At 44.1% G+C, this 19,140-nt stretch overlaps 1 protein-coding gene and 1 long non-coding RNA gene across 2 annotated transcripts in view; one reads left to right on the forward strand and one right to left on the reverse strand.

The window, feature by feature from the left end:
* The window catches only part of LOC134344995 (uncharacterized), a 31,921-nt gene extending 30,813 nt beyond the window's left edge, over positions 1-1,108 (reverse strand). The window contains exon 1 of the long non-coding RNA XR_010017587.1: positions 829-1,108. This is a non-coding gene — a long non-coding RNA (uncharacterized LOC134344995). The remainder of the gene's footprint in view (positions 1-828) is intronic.
* A 115-nt stretch (positions 1,109-1,223) lies between these two features.
* The window catches only part of LOC134345834 (UDP-glucuronosyltransferase 3A1-like), a 62,876-nt gene continuing 44,959 nt past the window's right edge, over positions 1,224-19,140 (forward strand). The window contains exon 1 of the mRNA XM_063047118.1: positions 1,224-1,466. Within this exon, the coding sequence (XP_062903188.1) occupies positions 1,385-1,466 (82 nt within the window). The 5' untranslated portion in view covers positions 1,224-1,384. The remainder of the gene's footprint in view (positions 1,467-19,140) is intronic.

Genomic DNA, 19,140 nt, shown 5'->3' on the forward strand with positions numbered 1-19,140 from the left:
TGCAAGATCATAACGAGGTCAAAGTCAATCAATGTCTTTAACCGAGGAGTAGAAACTGACCTTGAGCTTGACCGTATGTGCTTGTAGGCATTTGTTCTTTCTGTTGGAAGGTGGATAGGGTGGGTAGAGAGCCTCTCTAGGGTAGATGGCATCTTTGATTAGCCTGGCTGCTTTACTACGGTAATGGGAAGGGCAGACAGTCCATTGGGGGGGGGGGGGGGACTGATTTCCACGATGTGCTGAGCTGTGTCCACAAGTCTCTGCATTTCTTTAACGGTCAAGGACAGTAGTTGCTGTACCAATGATGACATTTAAATGAATCCCACCTGTCTGTATCATCCTGTTCATGTGTTGGTCTAAATACCTCTTATCCTTTCCTATTTAACTTCCCCCACCGTCCCAGGCAGCATATTCCAGGCAATGCCACTCTCTGAGTAAAATAAATATGCCCCGTAAATCTCCTTTACACTTTTAAACAAGAGAAGCTAAAGCTCTGTCTAAAGTCCAATCCGCTGCCGAGCTGAATGTTAAACATTGTGAAACTCCAAAACAAAACGAATTCAAAGAAAAACGGGAGTTGGAAGATAAGTTGCGGACTTTGTTTGTACTTTTAACTTGGCGTGTGCACATCACGTGGTAGCGCCATGACGTTTGCAATTCATTTTTTACATATAACTTGAAACAAATTATTTAAATAAACAAGAATGCTTCATCAATCTATCTATCTATCTATATATATATATATACACACACACACGATTCCTCAAATGTAACTAGATTCCTCCCTGCTTAGCTATGAATCCAACTCAATTATAGAAAGCATCTCACCTCTATACACAGTATCGAGAAAACCTGCAGATGCTGGAAATTCTGTATATTTGTGTGTCTCTATACACAGTAAACTGCACAATACAACTACTACATACAGACGCCACAGCACAGTAACTTTTTTAAATTGTCCCTTCCAGATTCAATCGCGGTGGAGGCTTTCTTACTTTTGAGCGACAACATATTTTTCTGACAAGAGGGAATCACTCTGCTTGGCAGGTGAGACCCGTGGCTTTGAAACAATCTCAGCCTCTGGGACCTCCTTCGTGGCGGTTCAGGAACCGACTCTGGGACTGCAGAAGGTGGTTCTGGATAACAGACACAGCTCTCGACAACTTGAAACAGAATGGGGGTGGGCGTGGCCTCAGGTCTCCAATCAGCAGCGGGCGGCGCCTCGGCCTGTGCTATCACCGCTGGTGAATTCAGTGACTCTGGAAGGAGCGTTGCTCTTTGTCCCTTGATCGCAGTTTCAAGAAATCTCTGTTAACAGTCCGATCACAGCAGTTCGTTTCTCCAACGCGGGTTAGCCGCCAGCGGGAGAACCGTTTGGTGCGAAATGGCAAAGCAAATTTGGCTGGTATTGTTAACGTGCGTCTCAGTGGCTAACTGCGCAAAACTGTTAACCGTGGCCCTGATGGGTAAGAAGTTCTTGATGTTGTTTTCAAGTTACAGATTTGGTATCTGGAATAGGTAGAATCACTCTGTAACGCATCTTGCGTAGCCTGCTCTGCAGCATAGGCCATGTGTTTTATTACCGCTGCACCTTGACCTCCATAAAATACATATCTTCCACCCCCACCGATGACCCCTTCTCCCGTCTACAACCCTCCTCTTCTTCATGGACACCCCGCTTTGGTCTTCTGCCTGCTCTGGATCTCTTTATCGCTAATTGCCGACGGGACATCAACCGTCTCGACTTCGCCGCACCTTGTCCCCACTCCAACCTCACTCCTTCGGAACGCTCGGCTCTCCACTCCCTCCGCACTAATCCTAACCTTATTATTAAACCCGCCGATAAGGGGGCTGCTGTTGTAGTCTGGCGTACTGACCTCTACCTTGCCGAGGCACAGCGACAACTCGCGGATACCTCCTCTTATTTACCCCTCGATCGTGACCCCACTAAGGAGCACCAGGCCATTGTCTCCCACACCATCACCGACTTTATCCGCTCAGGGGATCTCCCATCCACTGCTACCAACCTTATAGTTCCCACACCCCGCACTTCCCGTTTCTACCTCCTACCCAAGATCCACAAACCTGCCTGTCCTGGCCGACCTATTGTCTCAGCTTGCTCCTGCCCCACCGAACTCATTTCTGCATACCTCGACACTGTTTTATCACCCCTTGTTCAATCCTTTCCGACCTATGTTCGTGACACTTCTCACGGTCTTAACTTTTCGATGATTTTAAGTTCCCTGGCCCCCACCGCTTTATTTTCACCATGGATGTCCAGTCCTTATATACTTCCATCCCCCATCAGGAAGGTCTCAAAGCTCTACGCTTCTTTTTGGATTCCAGACCTAATCAGTTCCCCTCTACCACCACTCTGCTCCGTCTAGCGGAATTAATCCTTACTCTTAATAATTTCTCCCTTGGCTCCTCCCACTTCCTCCAAACTAAAGGTGTAGCTATGGGCACCCGTATGGGTCCCAGCTATGCCTGCCTTTTTGTTGGGTTTGTGGAACAATCTATGTTCCGTGCCTATTCTGGTATCTGTCCCCCACTTTTCCTTCGCTACATCGACGACTGCATTGGCGCTGCTTCCTGCACGCATGCAGAACTCGTTGACTTTATTAACTTTGCCTCCAGCTTTCACCCTGCCCTCAAGTTTACCTGGTCCATTTCCGACACCTCCCTCCCCTTTCTAGATCTTTCTGTCTCTGTCTCTGGAGACAGCTTATCCACTGATGTCTACTATAAGCTTACTGACTCTCACAGCTATCTGGACTATTCCTCTTCTCACCCTGTCTCTTGCAAAAACGTCATCCCCTTCTCGCAATTCCTCCGTCTCCGCCGCATCTGCTCTCAGGATGAAGCTTTTCATTCTAGGACGAGGGAGATGTCTTCCTTTTTTAAAGAAAGGGGCTTCCCTTCCTCCACTATCAACTCTGCTCTTAAACGCATCTCCCCCATTTCACGTACATCTGCTCTCTCTCCATCCTCCCGCCACCCCACTAGGAATAGGGTTCCCCTGGTCCTCACCTACCACCCCACCAGCCTCCGGGTCCAACATATTATTCTCCGTAACTTCCGCCACCTCCAACGGGATCCCACCACTAAGCACATCTTTCCCTCCCCCCCCCTCTGCATTCCGCAGGGATCGCTCCCTACGCAACTCCCTTGTCCATTCGTCCCCCCATCCCTCCCCACTGATCTCCCTCCTGGCACTTATCCGTGTAAGCGGAACAAGTGCTACACATGCCCTTACACTTCCTCCCTTACCACCATTCAGGACCCCAAACAGTCCTTCCAGGTGAGGCAACACTTCACCTGTGAGTCGACTGGGGTGATATACTGCGTCCGGTGCTCCCGATGTGGCCTTTTATATATTGGCGAGACCCGACGCAGACTGGGAGACCGCTTTGCTGAACATCTACGCTCTGTCCGTCAGAGAAAGCAGGATCTCCCAGTGGCCACACATTTTAATTCCACATCCCATTCCCATTCTGACATGCCTCCTCTACTGTAAAGATGAAGCCACACTCAGGTTGGAGGAACAACACCTTATATTCCGTCTGGGTAGCCTCCAACCTGATGGCATGAACATCGACTTCTTTAACTTCCGCTAATGCCCCACCTCCCCCTCGTACCCCATCGGTTACTTATTTTTATGCACACATTCTTTCTCTCAATCTCCTTTTTCTCCCTCTGTCCCTCTGAATATACCCTCTTGCCTATCCTCTGGGTCCCACCCCCTTGTCTTTCTTCCCGGACCTCCTGTCCCATGATCCTCTCGTATCCCCTTTTGCCTATCACCTGTCCAGCTCTTGGCTCCATCCCTCCCCCTCCTGTCTTCTCCTATCATTTTGCATCTCCCCCTCCCCCTCCAGCTTTCAAATCCCTTACTCACTCTTCCTTCAGTTAGTCCTGACGAAGGGTCTCGGCCTGAAATGTCGACTGCACCTCTTCCTACAGATGCTGCCTGGCCTGCTGCGTTCACCAGAAACTTTTATGTGTGTTGCTTGAATTTCCAGCATCTGCAGAATTCCTGTTGTTTACATATCTACCGATATATTTTATAAACCTCCCGATCCCAGGGCTAACATTCTGTCTCCCCATCCGGTCTCCTGTAAAAATACTTCCTCTTTTCATTTCGTTTCCCACGCATTAATTGCCAGGATGAGGATTTTCTTTCCAGGACATCGGAGATGACCACTTCCAAAGAATGGGTTTCCCCTTCCTCCACCATTGTGGCAGCCCTCATTCGCATCTCCTCCATTTCCCGCCTCAACACGGATAGAGCGCCTCTTGTTCTCACCTCGAGCCTCCGCATCCAACACACCATTCTCCGCAATTTCCGCCTTCTTCAATGGGATCCTAGCATCAAACACAACTTTACCTAGCCACCGCCCTCCCCAGCCCACCCTCTGCTTTCCGCAGGGATCGCTCACTCCGCGATTCCCTTGCCCTTCCCCGTTATTCTTCTTCCTGTGGCACTTGTCCCTGCGGACAGAAGAGGTGTAACGCGCACAAAAATGTTGGAGGAACTCAGCAGGCCAGGCAGCATCTATGGAAGAGGCGTTTCAGACCGAGACCCTTCATCAGGACTGGAGGGAAAAAATATGAGGAGTCAGAGTTAGAAGGTGAAGGGAGGGGAGGGAGAAGCACAAGGTGATAGGTAAAACCGTGAGGGAGGAGGGGGGAAGTAAAGAGCTGGGAAGTTGATTGGTGAGAGAGATACAGGGTTTGAAATGGCAGAATCTAATTGGAGAGGACAGATGGCCATGGAAGAAAGAAAAGGGGGAGGAGCACCAAAGGGAGGCGATGGGCAGGCAAGGAGAGAGACGGAAAAGGGGATAGGCAATGATGAAGGGGTTGGGGGGCATTACTGGAAGTTCGAGAAATTGATGTTCATGCCATCTGTTTGGGAGGTTACCCAGACAGAATGTAAGGAGTTGTTCCTCCAACCTGAGTGTGGCCTCATCTCGACAGTAGATGGAGTGATACGTCAGAATGGGAATGTGAAGTGGAATTAAAATGGGTGGCCACTGGGAGATCCCACTTTTTCTGGCAGACGGAGCATTGGTGCTCGGTGAAGCAGTCTCCTAATCTACATAGGGGCTCACCGATATACAGGAGGGCACACTTGGAGCACAGCATATAGAAGATGACCTCAACAGACTCACGGGTGAAGTGTTTTACTTCAACTGGAAGGACTGTTTTGGGCCCTGAATGGTAGTGAGGGAAGAATGTAGGGCAGGTGTAGCTTTTGTTCTGCTTGCAAGGATAAGTGTCAGGAGGGAGAAAAATGGGGAGGAACGAATGGACAAGGGAATCGTGGAAAGCAGTAAGTGGGGCGGAGGGAAAAATGTGCTTGTCGATTAGATCCCGTTGGAAGTGGCAGAAGTTATGGAGAATTATGTGCTGGACACGGAGGCTTGTAGGGTTGTAGGGGAGGGCAAGTGGAACCCTACTCCTGGTTGGATGGAGGTAAGATGAGGTAAGAGTAGACATGCACGAAATGGAGAAGATGCGGTGGAGGGCGGTGTTGATGGAGGAAAGGAAGCCATTTTCTTTGAAAAAAGGGAACATCTCCTTTGTTCTGGAATAAAAAGACTCATCCTGAGAGCAGATATGGCAGAGATGGATGAATTGAGAGAAGGGGATGGCGTTTTTACAAGTAACAGGGTGGGGAGAGGAATAGTCCAAGTAGCTGTGAGAGTCAGTGGGTTTATAATGGACAACAGGAGGTAAGCTGTCTCCAGGGATAGAGACAGAGAGATCGAGAAAGGTGAGGGAGATGCTGAAAATGGACCAGGTAAACTTGAGGGCAGGGTGGAAGTTGGAGGCAAAATTGATGAAGTCGTCGAGCTCGGCATGGGTACAGGAAGCAGCACCAATGCAGTTGTTAATGTTGTGTAGGAAAAGTGGGGGAGTGAAATCAGTGTAGGCTTGGAACATAGACTGTTCTACGTAGCCGACAAAAAGGCAGGCATAGCTGTGACCCATGCAAGTACACATGGCTACATCTACTCTTTGAAGGAAGTGGGAGGAGACAGAGGAAAAATTATGAGAGTGAAGACAAGTACCTTAATAATTTCTGTTGCAACATTGTGATGAGGCCACACTCAGGTTTGAGGAGCAACAGCTTATATTCCATCTGGGTAGCCTCCAACCTAATGGAATAAACATGATTTCTTGATCTTCTGGTAATGCCCCCCCTTCACCATTCCCCATCCCCTTTTCCCTCTCTCATCTTATCTCCTTTCCTGCCTATCGCCTCCCTCTGGTGCTCCTCCCCCTTTTCTTTCTTCCACAGCCTTCTGCCCTGTATCTTTCCCATCAATCAACTTCCCAGCTCTTTACTTCACCCCTCCTCCTCTCGATTTCACCTATCACTTTGTGTTTATCCCTCCCCTCCCCCCACCTTCTAACTTTGACTCCTCATATTTTTTCCTCCTGTCCTGGTGGGGGCTCTTGGCCTGAAATGTCGACTGTACTCTTTTCCATATAAGCTGTCTGGCCTGCTGAGTTCCTCCAACATTTTGCGTGTGTTGCTTAGATTTCCAGCATCTGCAGATTTTCTCTTGTTTGTGAACCAGTGGAGGTGGTACTCCTGCCCATTCGCCGCCACTCTCACCTCCATTCAGGACCCGAAATAGTCCTTACAAGTGAGGCAACACTTCACCTGCAAATCTGTTGCGGTCATTTACTATATCCAGTACTCCTGTTGTGGTCTCCTCTACACTGGTGAGACCCGACATCGGTTTGGGGGCCGATTTGTTGAACACTATTGCCTCATCAGAAAAAAATCAGGATTTCCCAGTGGCCAGCCATTTTAATTCCAATTCAACATATCGAGGCACGACTGCGCAGGCGCGTGGTCGTCAGCAAGTTAGACTGGCTGGAAGAATTTAAAAGGAGAGCATTTTTTCTTCCGTAGTTTGGTCGAGGCACGAGTGTGTAGGGACATCAGCGAGTTAGACCGACGGGAAGAATTTAAAAAGAAGACAGCTTTATAGAGCGGGTGTCGGATTAGTGGGCAACAGAGTAGAAGGGAGTCAGAGTAGGAGGGCTTTGGCTCAACGGGGCTTTGGCGATAACGGGTTGAGGCGAGGTAAGGTGAAGAATAGGAATAGGAAGTATGTCTGCAAGGCTGGTGTTCTGTACTGGGTGGAGGATGTGGGATGTCCAGGAAACTCTCAGCCTTTCGGACGACCACATCTGCACCAGGTGTGTCGAGCTGCAGCTCCTTACAGACCGTGTTAGGGAACTGGAGATGCAGCTCGATGGCTTTCGTCTGGACAGGGAAATTGAGGAGATGATAGAGAGGAGCTATAAGCAAGTAGTCACATCGGGGTGTCGGGAGCCAGATAAGTGGGTAATAGTCAGGAGAGAGAAGGGCAGATGCTAGAGAGTACGCCTGTGGTTGTTCCCCTCAGCAATAAGTACTCCTGTTTGAATGCTGTTGGGCGGACGGCCTACCTGGGGGAAGCAACAGCGGCTGCGCCTCTGGCACAGTCTGGCCTTGTGGCTCAGAAGGGTAGGGAAAGGAAGAGGATGGCAGCAGTAATAGGGGACTCTATAGTTAGGGGGTCAGACAGGCGTTTCATTGAACACAGGAAAGAAACATGGATGGTAGTTTGCCTCCCAGGTGCCAGGGTCCGGGATGTTTCTGCTTTCACAAGCGAGTTGTGCTCTTTTATATGAAGTAGGAGCAGGAGCAGGCCATCAGGCATATGAAGCCTGTTTCTTCATTCGGTAAGATTATAGCTGAACTGGTCTTGGATCAGATCATCTTATATCTTCCTGCCTTTTCCCCATAACCCCCAATGCCCCTCCTATGAACAGTATCTATTGACTCAGGAAGGTTTCCATTTGGGGTTTAAACAAGAGTTGCAGGGGGTTGGGAACCAGAGTGCCAGGACATTTAGTAGTGAGGTTGTGGAGGCAGAGGGTAAGACCTTAGATAAAGTAAGGAATCAAAATTGGTGCGACTAGTGTCCTGAACCGCATATATTTCAATGTATGAAGTATCGTAGGAAAGGCAGATGAGCTCAGGGCTTGAATCAACACCTGGAATTATGACATTGTAGCCATCAGTGAGACTTGATTGCAGGAGGGGCAGGACTGGCAGCTCAGTATTCCGGGGTTCCATTGTTTTAGATGTGACCGAGCGGGAGGGATCAAAGGAAGAGGGATGGTGTTACTAGTCAGGGAAAATGTCATGGTGGTGCGCAGTCAGGACAGATTGGAGACCTTGTCTAATGAGGCGTTATGGGTGCAACTGACAAATAAGAAATATATAACCACGTTAATGGGGCTACATTACAGACCACCCCACTGTCCTAGGGATTTAGAGGAAAAGATTTGTAGAGAATTTGCAGACTGTTGCAAGAAACATAAGGTTGTTATAGTAGGTGATTTTAACTATCTACATGGTGACTGAGACTCCCATACTGTAAAAGGATTATATGGGATACAGTTTGTCAAATATGTTCAGGAAAGTTTCCTTCGTCAGTATGTAGAGGCACCAAAGAGAGAATGTGTGATACTTGATCTGCTGTCAGGGAATGAGACAGGGCAAGGGACAAGTTTGTGTAGGGAAACACTTTGCATCTAGTGATCATAATGCCATTAGTTTCAAGGTAGATATGGAAAAAGAAAGGTCTGCTCCAGGTTGAGATTCCCTACTGGAGAAAGGCCAATTTTGATGGTATCAGAAATGATCTAGCAAGCGTGGATTGAGACAGGCTGCTTTCTGGCAAAGGTGTACTTGGTAAGTGGGAGGTCTTCAAAAGTGAAATTTCGAGAGTACAAAGCTTGTATGTGCTTGTCAGAATAAAGATAAAAATAACAAGTGCAGGGAACCTTGGTAATCAAATTATTACATTCAGGAGAAGTTGCATAAGACATTGTTAATTAACATCATGGGAATTAGCGAAGTTCATTGGACGGGTGCTGGAACATGTCAGAATAGAAATAAAACACTGATTTATTCTTGTGGAACATCCCATACTAATGGAGTAGGAATTCTTATGGATTAAACATGGCAAAAAGTGTTTTAGGACATTGGGCAATATCAAAAAGAGTGCTCCTTGTTAGATTCAGAGGACAACCATTTGAGTTAGCAATTATACAGGTATATGCACCAACAACAGATGGAACAAATGAGGATGTAGATAAATTCTATGAAGAGCTTGAACAAGCAAAGAATGGATGCAAATCTCAAGATATGGTTATTGTCATGGGAAATCTAAATGCTAAAGTTGGACAAGGTGCTGATGGAAATACAGGAAAATTTGGATTGGGGAAAGAAATGAAAGAGGCGAGTAATGGGTAGAATGGTGCAAGATGAATAATCAGGTCGTTGTGAATACCGACTTTAAAAACCATCCAAGACACTTGTGGACCTGGTAAAGTCCAGGTGATAACACTAGAAATCAAATTGACTTTATTACTGTAAACCAAAGATTTAGAAACTCAGTGACTGAATGCAAAACATATCCAGGTGCAGACTGTAATAGTGACCATAATTCAGTAATGTACCATGTAAAAGTAAAACTTAAAAAACTAAAGAAGCAAAAACCTGAACAATCCCTTGACTACTTGCAAATAATTAAAGAAGGAAACTTAAGGCAAAGATTTACAATTAAATTAAGGAATAGATTTCAAAGTCTAGGAATAGAGTCTGTTGAAGATGATAGCAGTCATGTAGAAATGAAGTTTAACTCTCTGAAGGATGCCTTGGTAGAATCAGCAATGTCAGTAATTCCTAAAAAAGAAAAAAGCACAGAGAATAAATGGATGACAGACAAAATCAAAAATCTAATGGAAGAAAGGAGACTGAAGAAAGCAAATTCTACAGAATAGGATAAAAAAGTTAAAAGCCTATGTCAAAAAGCCAAAGAAGAATGGTTAAACCAGGAATGTGAGCAACTAGAAAGAATCCCTGTTACTGATCCAAAAAAGTTATATCAACAAATCAAGAATATTACTGGTAAAAAGCTCCTCTGTTCTTCAGGTGGATGTTTGAAAGCAAAGGACGGTACCATTATCATGGAAAAAGATGAGTTTATGAACAGACGGACTGAGTATATTCAGGAATTGTTTGAAGATGATCAAGGCCAGAAACCAGAAATTAAGAACATTGAAGGTTCAAGTATTTTAAAATCTGAAGTTCGTAATGCAATAAATAAGATGAAGAAAGGAAAGGCAGCAGGTCCTGATCAATTAGTGATAGAACAAATTATCGCCCTTGGAGATTATGGAATTGAAAAGCTTACTGATTTAATCAATGACATTTATGAGACTGGAATAATACCAGAAGAGATGAAAAAATAAGTATTTATCACTTTTCCTAAGAAACCTGGAGCAATAGAATGAATTATATAGGACCATAGTTTAATGAGTCATATCACTAAGATACTTCTAAGAATTTTGATGATAAGAGCTAAAAGTAAGGTACAAGCTGAAATAGGTAAAGAACAATGTGGTTTTGTGAAAGACAAAGGTACAAAAAATGTGATATTGATGTCAAGGATACTATCAGAACGAGCTATTCAAGTGCACAAAGATTTGTTTGTTTTATAGACTACACAAAAGCATTTGATGAAGTGAGGCACAATAAGTTACTTGAAATATTACAGGAAACTCTAGATCTAGATTTGAAAGACCTCCACCTAATCAGAAATCTGTACTGGGAACAGACTGTCGCTGTAAGAATAGATGGAGAAGTGAGTCAGTTTATGAAAATCAAGAGAGGCGTTGGACAGGGGTGTGCTTTCTCCCCTGATTTGTTTAATGTGTACAGTGAAACAATATTACAAAAAATAAGAGACATCTTGGGAATCAAAGTTGGCAGTGAAAACATCAATAGTTTTAGATATGCGGATGACACTGTGCTAATTGCAAGTATGGAGGAAGAACTACAAAACTTAATTGATATAGTTGTTGAAGAAAGTGCAAAAATGGGTCTATCTATCAATTACAAAAAGACAGAATGTATGGTGATATCCAAAAAGAAGGAGAATCCTATCTGCAGGCTGAGAATAAACGGGGAAGACATAAAACAAGTACAGAACTTTTGCTACTTTGGAAGCTGGGTGACATCAGATGGCAGGTGCGACATGGACGTCAAAAGAAGAATAAGGATGGCAAAAGACACCTTTACGAGAATGAAGAATATACTGACCAACACTAAACTAGGCGAGACAACCCAGCTCAGAGTACTGAAATGTTACGTTTATCCTGTTATGTTATTTGCCTCAGAATGTTGGACAATATCTAGTAACATGAGGAAACGAATTGAAGCAGCAGAGATGTACTTTTTGAGGATGATACAAAGAATATTATGGATGAAATGAATACCTAACGAGGATGTCATGAACAGAGCAAGCACAAAAAGAGAAATAATGTATGAGATCATGAAAAGGACGTAACTTCATTGGACATGTGATTAAGAAAGAGGCATTAGAATGCACGGTAATTATTGGAAAGATTGAAGGGAAGAAGGCAAGAGGAAGGCAAAGACAAATGATGATGGAGACAGCAGCCAGAGAACTGTAAATGAATACCAGTGAATTGATCCACTTGACCCGAAACAGGAGTGTGTGGGCCATGGCAGTCAAAGCTCAAACTGGGCATGGCACCTGATGATGATGATGATGAAAGCCTAATTTGGAGTATTGTGTGCACTTTTCATCACCTACATACAGGCAAGATATAAATAAGATTGAAAGAGTACGGAGAAAATTTATGATGATGTTGCCGGGTCTGGAGGACCTGAATTATAAGGAAAGATTGAATAGCTTAGAACTTATGCCTTAGAACGTAGAAGATTTGGGAAGAGATTTGCAAGAGGCATACTAAATTACTGAGGGGTATAGATAGAACCATAGAACCATAGAAACTACAGCACAGAAACAGGCCTTTTGGCCCTTCTTGGCTGTGCCGAACCATTTTCTGCTTAGTCCCACTGACCTGCACACGGACCATATCCCTCCATACACCTCCCATCCATGTATCTGTCCAATTTATTCTTAAATGTTAAAAAAGAACCCGCATTTACCACCTCGTCTGGCAGCTCATTCCATACTCCCACCACTCTCTGTGTGAAGAAGCCCCCACTAATGTTCCCTTTAAACTTTTCCCCCCTCACCCTTAACCCATGTCCTCTGGTTTTTTCTCCCCTTGACTCAGTGGAAAAAGCCTGCTTGCATTCACTCTATCAATACCCATCATAATTTTATATACCTCTATCAAATCTCCCCTCATTCTTCTATGCTCCAGGGAATAAAGTCCTAACCTATTCAACCTTTCTCTGTAACTGAGTTTCTCAAGTCCCGGCAACATCCTTATAAACCTCCTCTGCACTCTTTCAACCTTATTTATATCCTTCCTGTAATTTGGTGACCAAAACTGAACACAATGCTCCAGATTCGGCCTCACCAATGCCTTATACAACCTTATAATAACATTCCAGCTCTTATACTCAATACCTTGATTAATAAAGGCCAATGTACCAAAAGCTCTCTTTACGGCTCTATCTACCTGTGACGCCACTTTTAGGGAATTTTGTATCTGTATTCCCAGATCCCTCTGTTCCACTGCACTCCTCAGTGCCTTACCATTAACCCTGTATGTTCTACCTTGGTTTGTCCTTCCAACATGCAATACCTCACGTCTGTATTAAACTCCATCTGCCATTTTTCAGCCCATTTTTCCAGCTGGTCCAAGTCCCTCTGCAGGCTCTGAAAACCTTCCTCACTGTCTACTACACCTCCAATCTTTGTATCATCAGCAAATTTGCTGATCCAATTTACCACATTATCATCCAGATCATTGATATAGATGACAAATAACAATGGACCCAGCACTGATCCCTGTGGCACACCACTAGTCACAGGCCTCCACTCGAAGAAGCAATTCTCTACTACCACTCTTTGGCTTCTTCCATTGAGCCAATGTCTAATCCAATTTACCACCTCTCCATGTATACCTAGCGACTGAATTTTCCTAACTAACCTCCCATGCGGAACCTTGTCAAAGGCCTTATTGAAGTCCATGTAGACAATATCCACTGCCTTCCCTTCATCCACTTTCCTGGTAACCTCCTCGAAAACCTCCAATAGATTGGTCAAACATGACCTACCACGCACAAAGCCATGTTGACTCTCCCTAATAAGTCCCTGTCTATCCAAATGCTTGTAGATTCTGTCTCTTAGTACTCCCTCCAATAACTTACCTACTACTGATGTTAACTTACCGGCCTATAATTTCCCGGATTACTTTTCGATCCTTTTTTAAACAACGGAACAACATGAGCCACTCTCCAATCCTCCGGCACCTCACCTGTAGACAGTGACATTTTAAATATTTCAGCCAGGGCCCCTGCAATTTCAACACTAGTCTCCTTCAAGGTCCGAGGGAACACCCTGTCAGGTCCCGGGGATTTATCCACTTTAATTTTCCTCAAGACAGCAAGGACCTCCTCCTTTTCAATCTGTACAGTTTCCATGATCTCACTACTTGTTTTCCTTAATTCCATAGACTTCATGCCAGTTTCCTTAGTAAATACAGACGCAAAAAACCTATTTAAGATCTCCCCCATTTCCTTTGGTTCCACACATAGCCGACCACTCTGATCTTCAAGAGGACCAATTTTATCCCTTACAATCCTTTTGCTCTTAATATACCTGTAAAAGCTCTTTGGATTATCCTTCACGTTGACTGCCAAGGCAACCTCATGTCTTCTTTTAGCCCTCCTGATTTCTTTCTTAAGTATTTTCTTGCACTTCTTATAGTCCTCAAGCACTTATTTACTCCCTGCTTCCTATACATGTCAAACAACTCCCTCTTCTTCTTTATCAGAGTTGCAATATCCCTTGAGAACCAAGGTTCCTTATTCCTATTCACTTTGTCTTTAATCCTGACAGGAACATACAAATTCTGCACTCTCAGAATTTCCCCTTTGAAGGCTTCCCACCTACCGATCACATCCTTGCCAGAGAACAACCTGTCCCAATCCACGCTTTTTAGATCCTTTCTCATTTCTTCAAATTTGGCCTTCTTCCAGTTAAGAACCTCAACCTAGGGTAAATGCAAGCAGGGTTTTTTCCACTGTGGTTCGGTGGAACTGCAACCAGATGTCATGGGTTAAGGGTGAAAGGTGAACAGTTTAAGGGGAACACGAGGGGAACTTCTTCACTCAGATGATTGTGAGAGTGTGGAATGAGCTGCCAACAGAAGTGATACATGGGAGTTCGATTTTAACATCTCAGAAAAGTTTGGATAGGTACATGGATAGTAAGGGTATGGAAGCCGATGGTCCTGGTGCAGGTCAATGGGAGTAGGAAGTTTAAGTGATTTTGTCACAGACGACATGGGCCAAAGGACCTGTTTCTGTGCTTACTTTTCTTTGACTCTATGACTCAACTAATATAATTGAAATATGGCATTATCACTTTGTTCTTGCAGGAGCTTACTATGTAAAGATTATCTTCTATATTTGACAAGACCACAGCTCTATTTGAAAAATATTTCACTAACTATGGAAATGCTTTGAGGTATCTAGAGATAAAGACCCTTTCATATTGATTAGGATTTGAAACTTCTACCATTCATGCCTCTAAAGATAGAAGGGATATGGAGAAGATGTTTCCTACTGTGGGAGAAGTCTAGGACCAGAGGGCGAGACCTCAGAATAGAAGGATGACCCTTTAGTACAGAGATGAGGAGGAATTTCTTTAGCCAGAGGGTGGTGAGTCTGTGGAATTCGTTGCCACAGTCAGCTGCGGAGGCCAATTCATTGGGTTTATTGAAATTGGAGGTTGATAGGTTCTTGATTAGTCAGGGTGTCAAATGTTACAGGGAGAAGGCAGGAGAATGAGGTTGAGAAGGATAATTAATTAGCCATGATGGAATGATGAAGCAGACTCTGGGCTGAATGGTTTAATTCTGCTTCTATATTTGATAGCCTGATTTGAAATATGTGACTGCTCGAGGATAAAGGGGGGAATATTTGTTTGGATTCAGAGAATATGAGTGAGATACTTAGAGAGTACTTTGCATCAGTATTTATGAAGGAAAAGGATATTGAGGACCAGGAGATCACTGTTGAGTGTATAAATATGTTAGTGTGTTTAGAGGTCAAGGAGGAGGAACTGTTGGGCCTCCTAATAAGTATTAAGGTGGATAAGTCTTCAAGGCCTGATGGAACTTACACCAATTTATTGAAGGAGGCAAGACACAAGATTGCTGGACCCTTAACCAGTATCTTCATGTCCTCTCTAGGCACAGACGAGGTCCCGAAAGACTGGCCAATGGCTAATGTTATATCTCTGTTTTTAGAAGGGAAAAAGGGAAAATCCTGGTAACTATGGACTGGTGAGTCTCACTTAAGTTATAGGGAAATTGCTGGAGATAATTCTTGGGGATAGGATATTTGAAAACTCATGGTGTAATTAGGGAGAGCTATCATGCTTTATGTGTGGCAGGTTGTACCTTACCAACTTGATTGTGTTTTTTGACAAGGAGACTAGACAGATTGATGAGAATTGGGCAGTGGATGTTGTCTACATGTAAGGCATTTGACAAAATCCCTCATGAGAGGCTAATCCAGAAGATTAAGATCCCTGGGGCGCATGACGAATTAGCTATTTGGATTCAGAACTGGCTTGGTGCCTAGAACACAGGGTGTTGACTGAAGGGACTTATTCGAGCTGGAGGTCTGTAATTAGTGAAGCTCTGCAGAGATCTGTGCTGGGACCTCTGCTGTTTGTGATGTATATAAACGACCTGGATGAAAATGTAGATGTGTGGGTTAATAAATTTGCAGATGATGCCAAGCTTGGTGGAGCTGTGAATAATGTAGAAGACTGTCAAAGAATACTGCACAATATAAGTCAGTTGCAGATATGGGCTGTGAATTCGCAGATGCAGTTTAACCCAAATAAATGTGAGGTATTGCACCTCGGTAGGGCAAATACAAGGAGACAGTACACTGTTAAGGGTCAGATCCTGAAGTGTTACTGAGCAGAGAGATCTTGGGATCCAAGTTCATAGCTCCTCGAAAGTGGCTACACAGGTCAATAAGATGGCTCAGAAAGCTTATGGATTACTTGCTTTTATTAGTTGAGGCATTAAGTTCAAAAGTCAGGAGGTTATGTTGCAACTTTATAAAACTCTGGTTTGGCCACATCTGGAGTATTGCATGCAGTTCTGATTACCCCACTGTAGGAACAATGCTGAGGCTTTGGAGAGTGTGCGGAAGAGGTTTGCTAGGATGCTTCCTGGTTTAGAGGTTATGTGCTATCACAAGACTAGTTAAACTTAGATTGTTTCCTCTGGAGCACTGGACGTTGAGAGGAGATCTGATTGAGGTTTGCAAGATTATGAAAGGCTTAGATAGAGTAAACAGGGAATATCGGTTTCCCAGGGTTGGAATGTCTAATACCAGAGGGCATGCATTGAAGGTTGCGGGGGGGGGGGCGGGGGGTAGGTTTAAGGGGGATGTGAGAGGTATGTTTTTTACTCAGAGTGGTGGATGCCTGGAATGCGCTGGCTGGTATGGGGGTAAAGGCAAATACATTAGAGGCTTTAAAGAGAAGTTTGAATCAGTATATGGATGTATGAAAGGTGGAGGGATATGGATAATGGTGTCAGTAGAAGGAATTAGTGTTTAGGTGGTTTTTGATTTGCTTTTTAGCTGGTTTGGTTCAACATTGTGGGCCAAATGGCCTCTGCTGTGCTGTACTCTTCTATGTTCTATGTAAAAGGCAAAATATTAAAATAAATTCTGAGGTTGCTCTCTTAAGATGGGGCAACTTTCCAGCTTCTGTTAACACAGAACTGTTATCTCCATGTAGGAATAGTTCACTAGGGATACTGAGGCTCTGGTCAGGAAAATGCAGGAAGCATGGGTCAGGTACAGATTGCTGTGATCAAGAAAGCCCATTGACGAGTATAAGGGGTGGAGGGGTATACTTAAGAGGGAAATCAAGATAGCAAAAAGAATAGATGAGATAGCATTGACAGATAATGTAAAAGAAAATCCTAAGAGATTATACCATAATATTAAGAGCAAAAGGTAGCTAGGTACAGAGCAGGTCCCTTCAAGGATCAGTGTTGTCTTCTATGTGTGGAGCCACCGGAAATGGGCAAGGCCTGAAAGGAATACTTTTCATCTGTAGTTGCCATGGAGAAAGTCATGGAAGTTAGGGGATTTTGGGAAGAAAATGGTGATGTCCTGAAACACATTACAAAAGAGTTGTTTATGCTGATCTTAAGGAGCATAAGGATTGATAAATCCCCAGGGCCTGACAAACTGCATCCTAGTGTTACAAAGATCTACCCCTTAGCAATAAAGATTGGGGAGAGAAGCTGTAATTTTCAGCAAGTATCTTTATGGTCTCAACTGAAGAGCACGCAAATTTACACAACTGAATACCTGTGTACACACGGACTAAGTTTTCCTGACCCTCCATGAGCAGTCAAAGAATAGAAAAGGTGATACCAGTAAAAATGATTCTCTGTTGGCCTCTTGTTCCTCGTAGTCCCATTTCAAAGCTCCGGGAGAGTAATCACTATCTTGTATCTTAAAATCTCTGCTTTTATACTCATCCCTTAGTAGTTCAAATGTTGCCTTTCTGTTTTATTGAGTATGGATTATGTGACTGACCTTTAACACCTTCTTATTAGCTTTGATTCAGAGGTGACAAATGGTAATTTATAGTTGTTTGTTCTCTTCATCTCTGACTAGTTTTAAACAGTCAAACCAGGTGATCCAGACCCTGAGTCTAATGAGATTACTTCTACAAACCTGCCATTGTACACAATACACAGCTCATCTGAGAATGATCTTAGGTGTAGCAGGGCAACAGCAGAAACTCCTTGTGTCCGCATTCAATTGCTCTGATTAAAGTATCCCAAAGCAGAAGCAGTTCTCAAATATTTCACAAGATGGAGTCACAGTGCGGGATTATCGTGCTCAGTTCTGGTCGCCTCCTTATAGGAAGGATCTGGAAGCTTTGGAGAGTGTGCAGAAGAGATTTACCAGGATGCTTCCTGAACCAGAGGACATGTCTTAGGTTGGGTGAATTAGGGCTAGAGTCTTTGGTATCATTCCAAATCTCCTCAATCTGCAGTGGAGGTAAACAATAATGTGCAAGATCAAAATAAGGTAGATTGTGGATTAGATTCTAGATTAGAGAGCACGTTTTATGAGGATAGACTGTGCGAACTAGGGCTTTTCTCTTCGGTGCAAAAGAGGATGAGAGATGATAGAGGTGTAGAAGATAATAAGAGGCAGAGATAGAGTGGGCAACCAGAGACTTTTCCCCAGGGAGGAAATGGCTAATATGAGGGTGAATAATTTTAAGATAATTGTAAGAAACTGTAAAGGGGTTGGCAGCTGTAAATTCTTTACACAGAGAGTGGTGGATGCATGGAACACTCTGCACCAAGGGGACTTGAGGAGTAAGTTTTATGACAGAGGGTGGTGTGTATATGAAACAAGCTGCCAGTGGAAATCGTAGATCTGGGTACAACTAGAATCCTTAAAATAACACAAGAGAGTCTGCAATTGCTGGAAATCTAGAGTAACACATATTAAATGCTGGAGGAACTCAACAGGTCAGGCAGCACCTGTGGAGGGGAATAAACAGTCACCATTTTGGGCTGCGACCCTTTGTCAGGACTGTAAAGGAAGGGGGAAGAAGCAAGAATAAAAAGATGGGAGGAGTACAAACTGGCAGGTGATAGGTGAAAGCAGTTGAGGGAGAAGGTGGGTGGGAGCTTAAAAACATTTTGAAAGTTACAGCCTCAAAGCCCCTCCCTCTCTCCAGATCTTGGGCACTCAGATGGGTCCAAGATGCACCTACTGTGTCTAGAACATGTAGAACACCATCTTTATCAGATTGTTAAGTCCATTTCCTCAGTTCCTTCTAGATATTGATGACTGGATTAGTGCTGTTTTCTAGACTCCTATAGAACTTAAACTTCATCACTTTTGTTGCCAGTTTCCATCCTTCCTCACTTTTACCTGTTCCATACCTCACTTTCCCTTTTGGATCTTTCCGTCTCAAGCAAGTAACAAGCATCTGCTACAAGTTCACAGACTGCCACAGAGGTCTTGACTGCACTTCACTGTCA

This window comes from Mobula hypostoma, chromosome 4, assembly GCF_963921235.1.
Source record: "Mobula hypostoma chromosome 4, sMobHyp1.1, whole genome shotgun sequence".
Lineage (NCBI taxonomy): Eukaryota > Metazoa > Chordata > Chondrichthyes > Myliobatiformes > Myliobatidae > Mobula > Mobula hypostoma.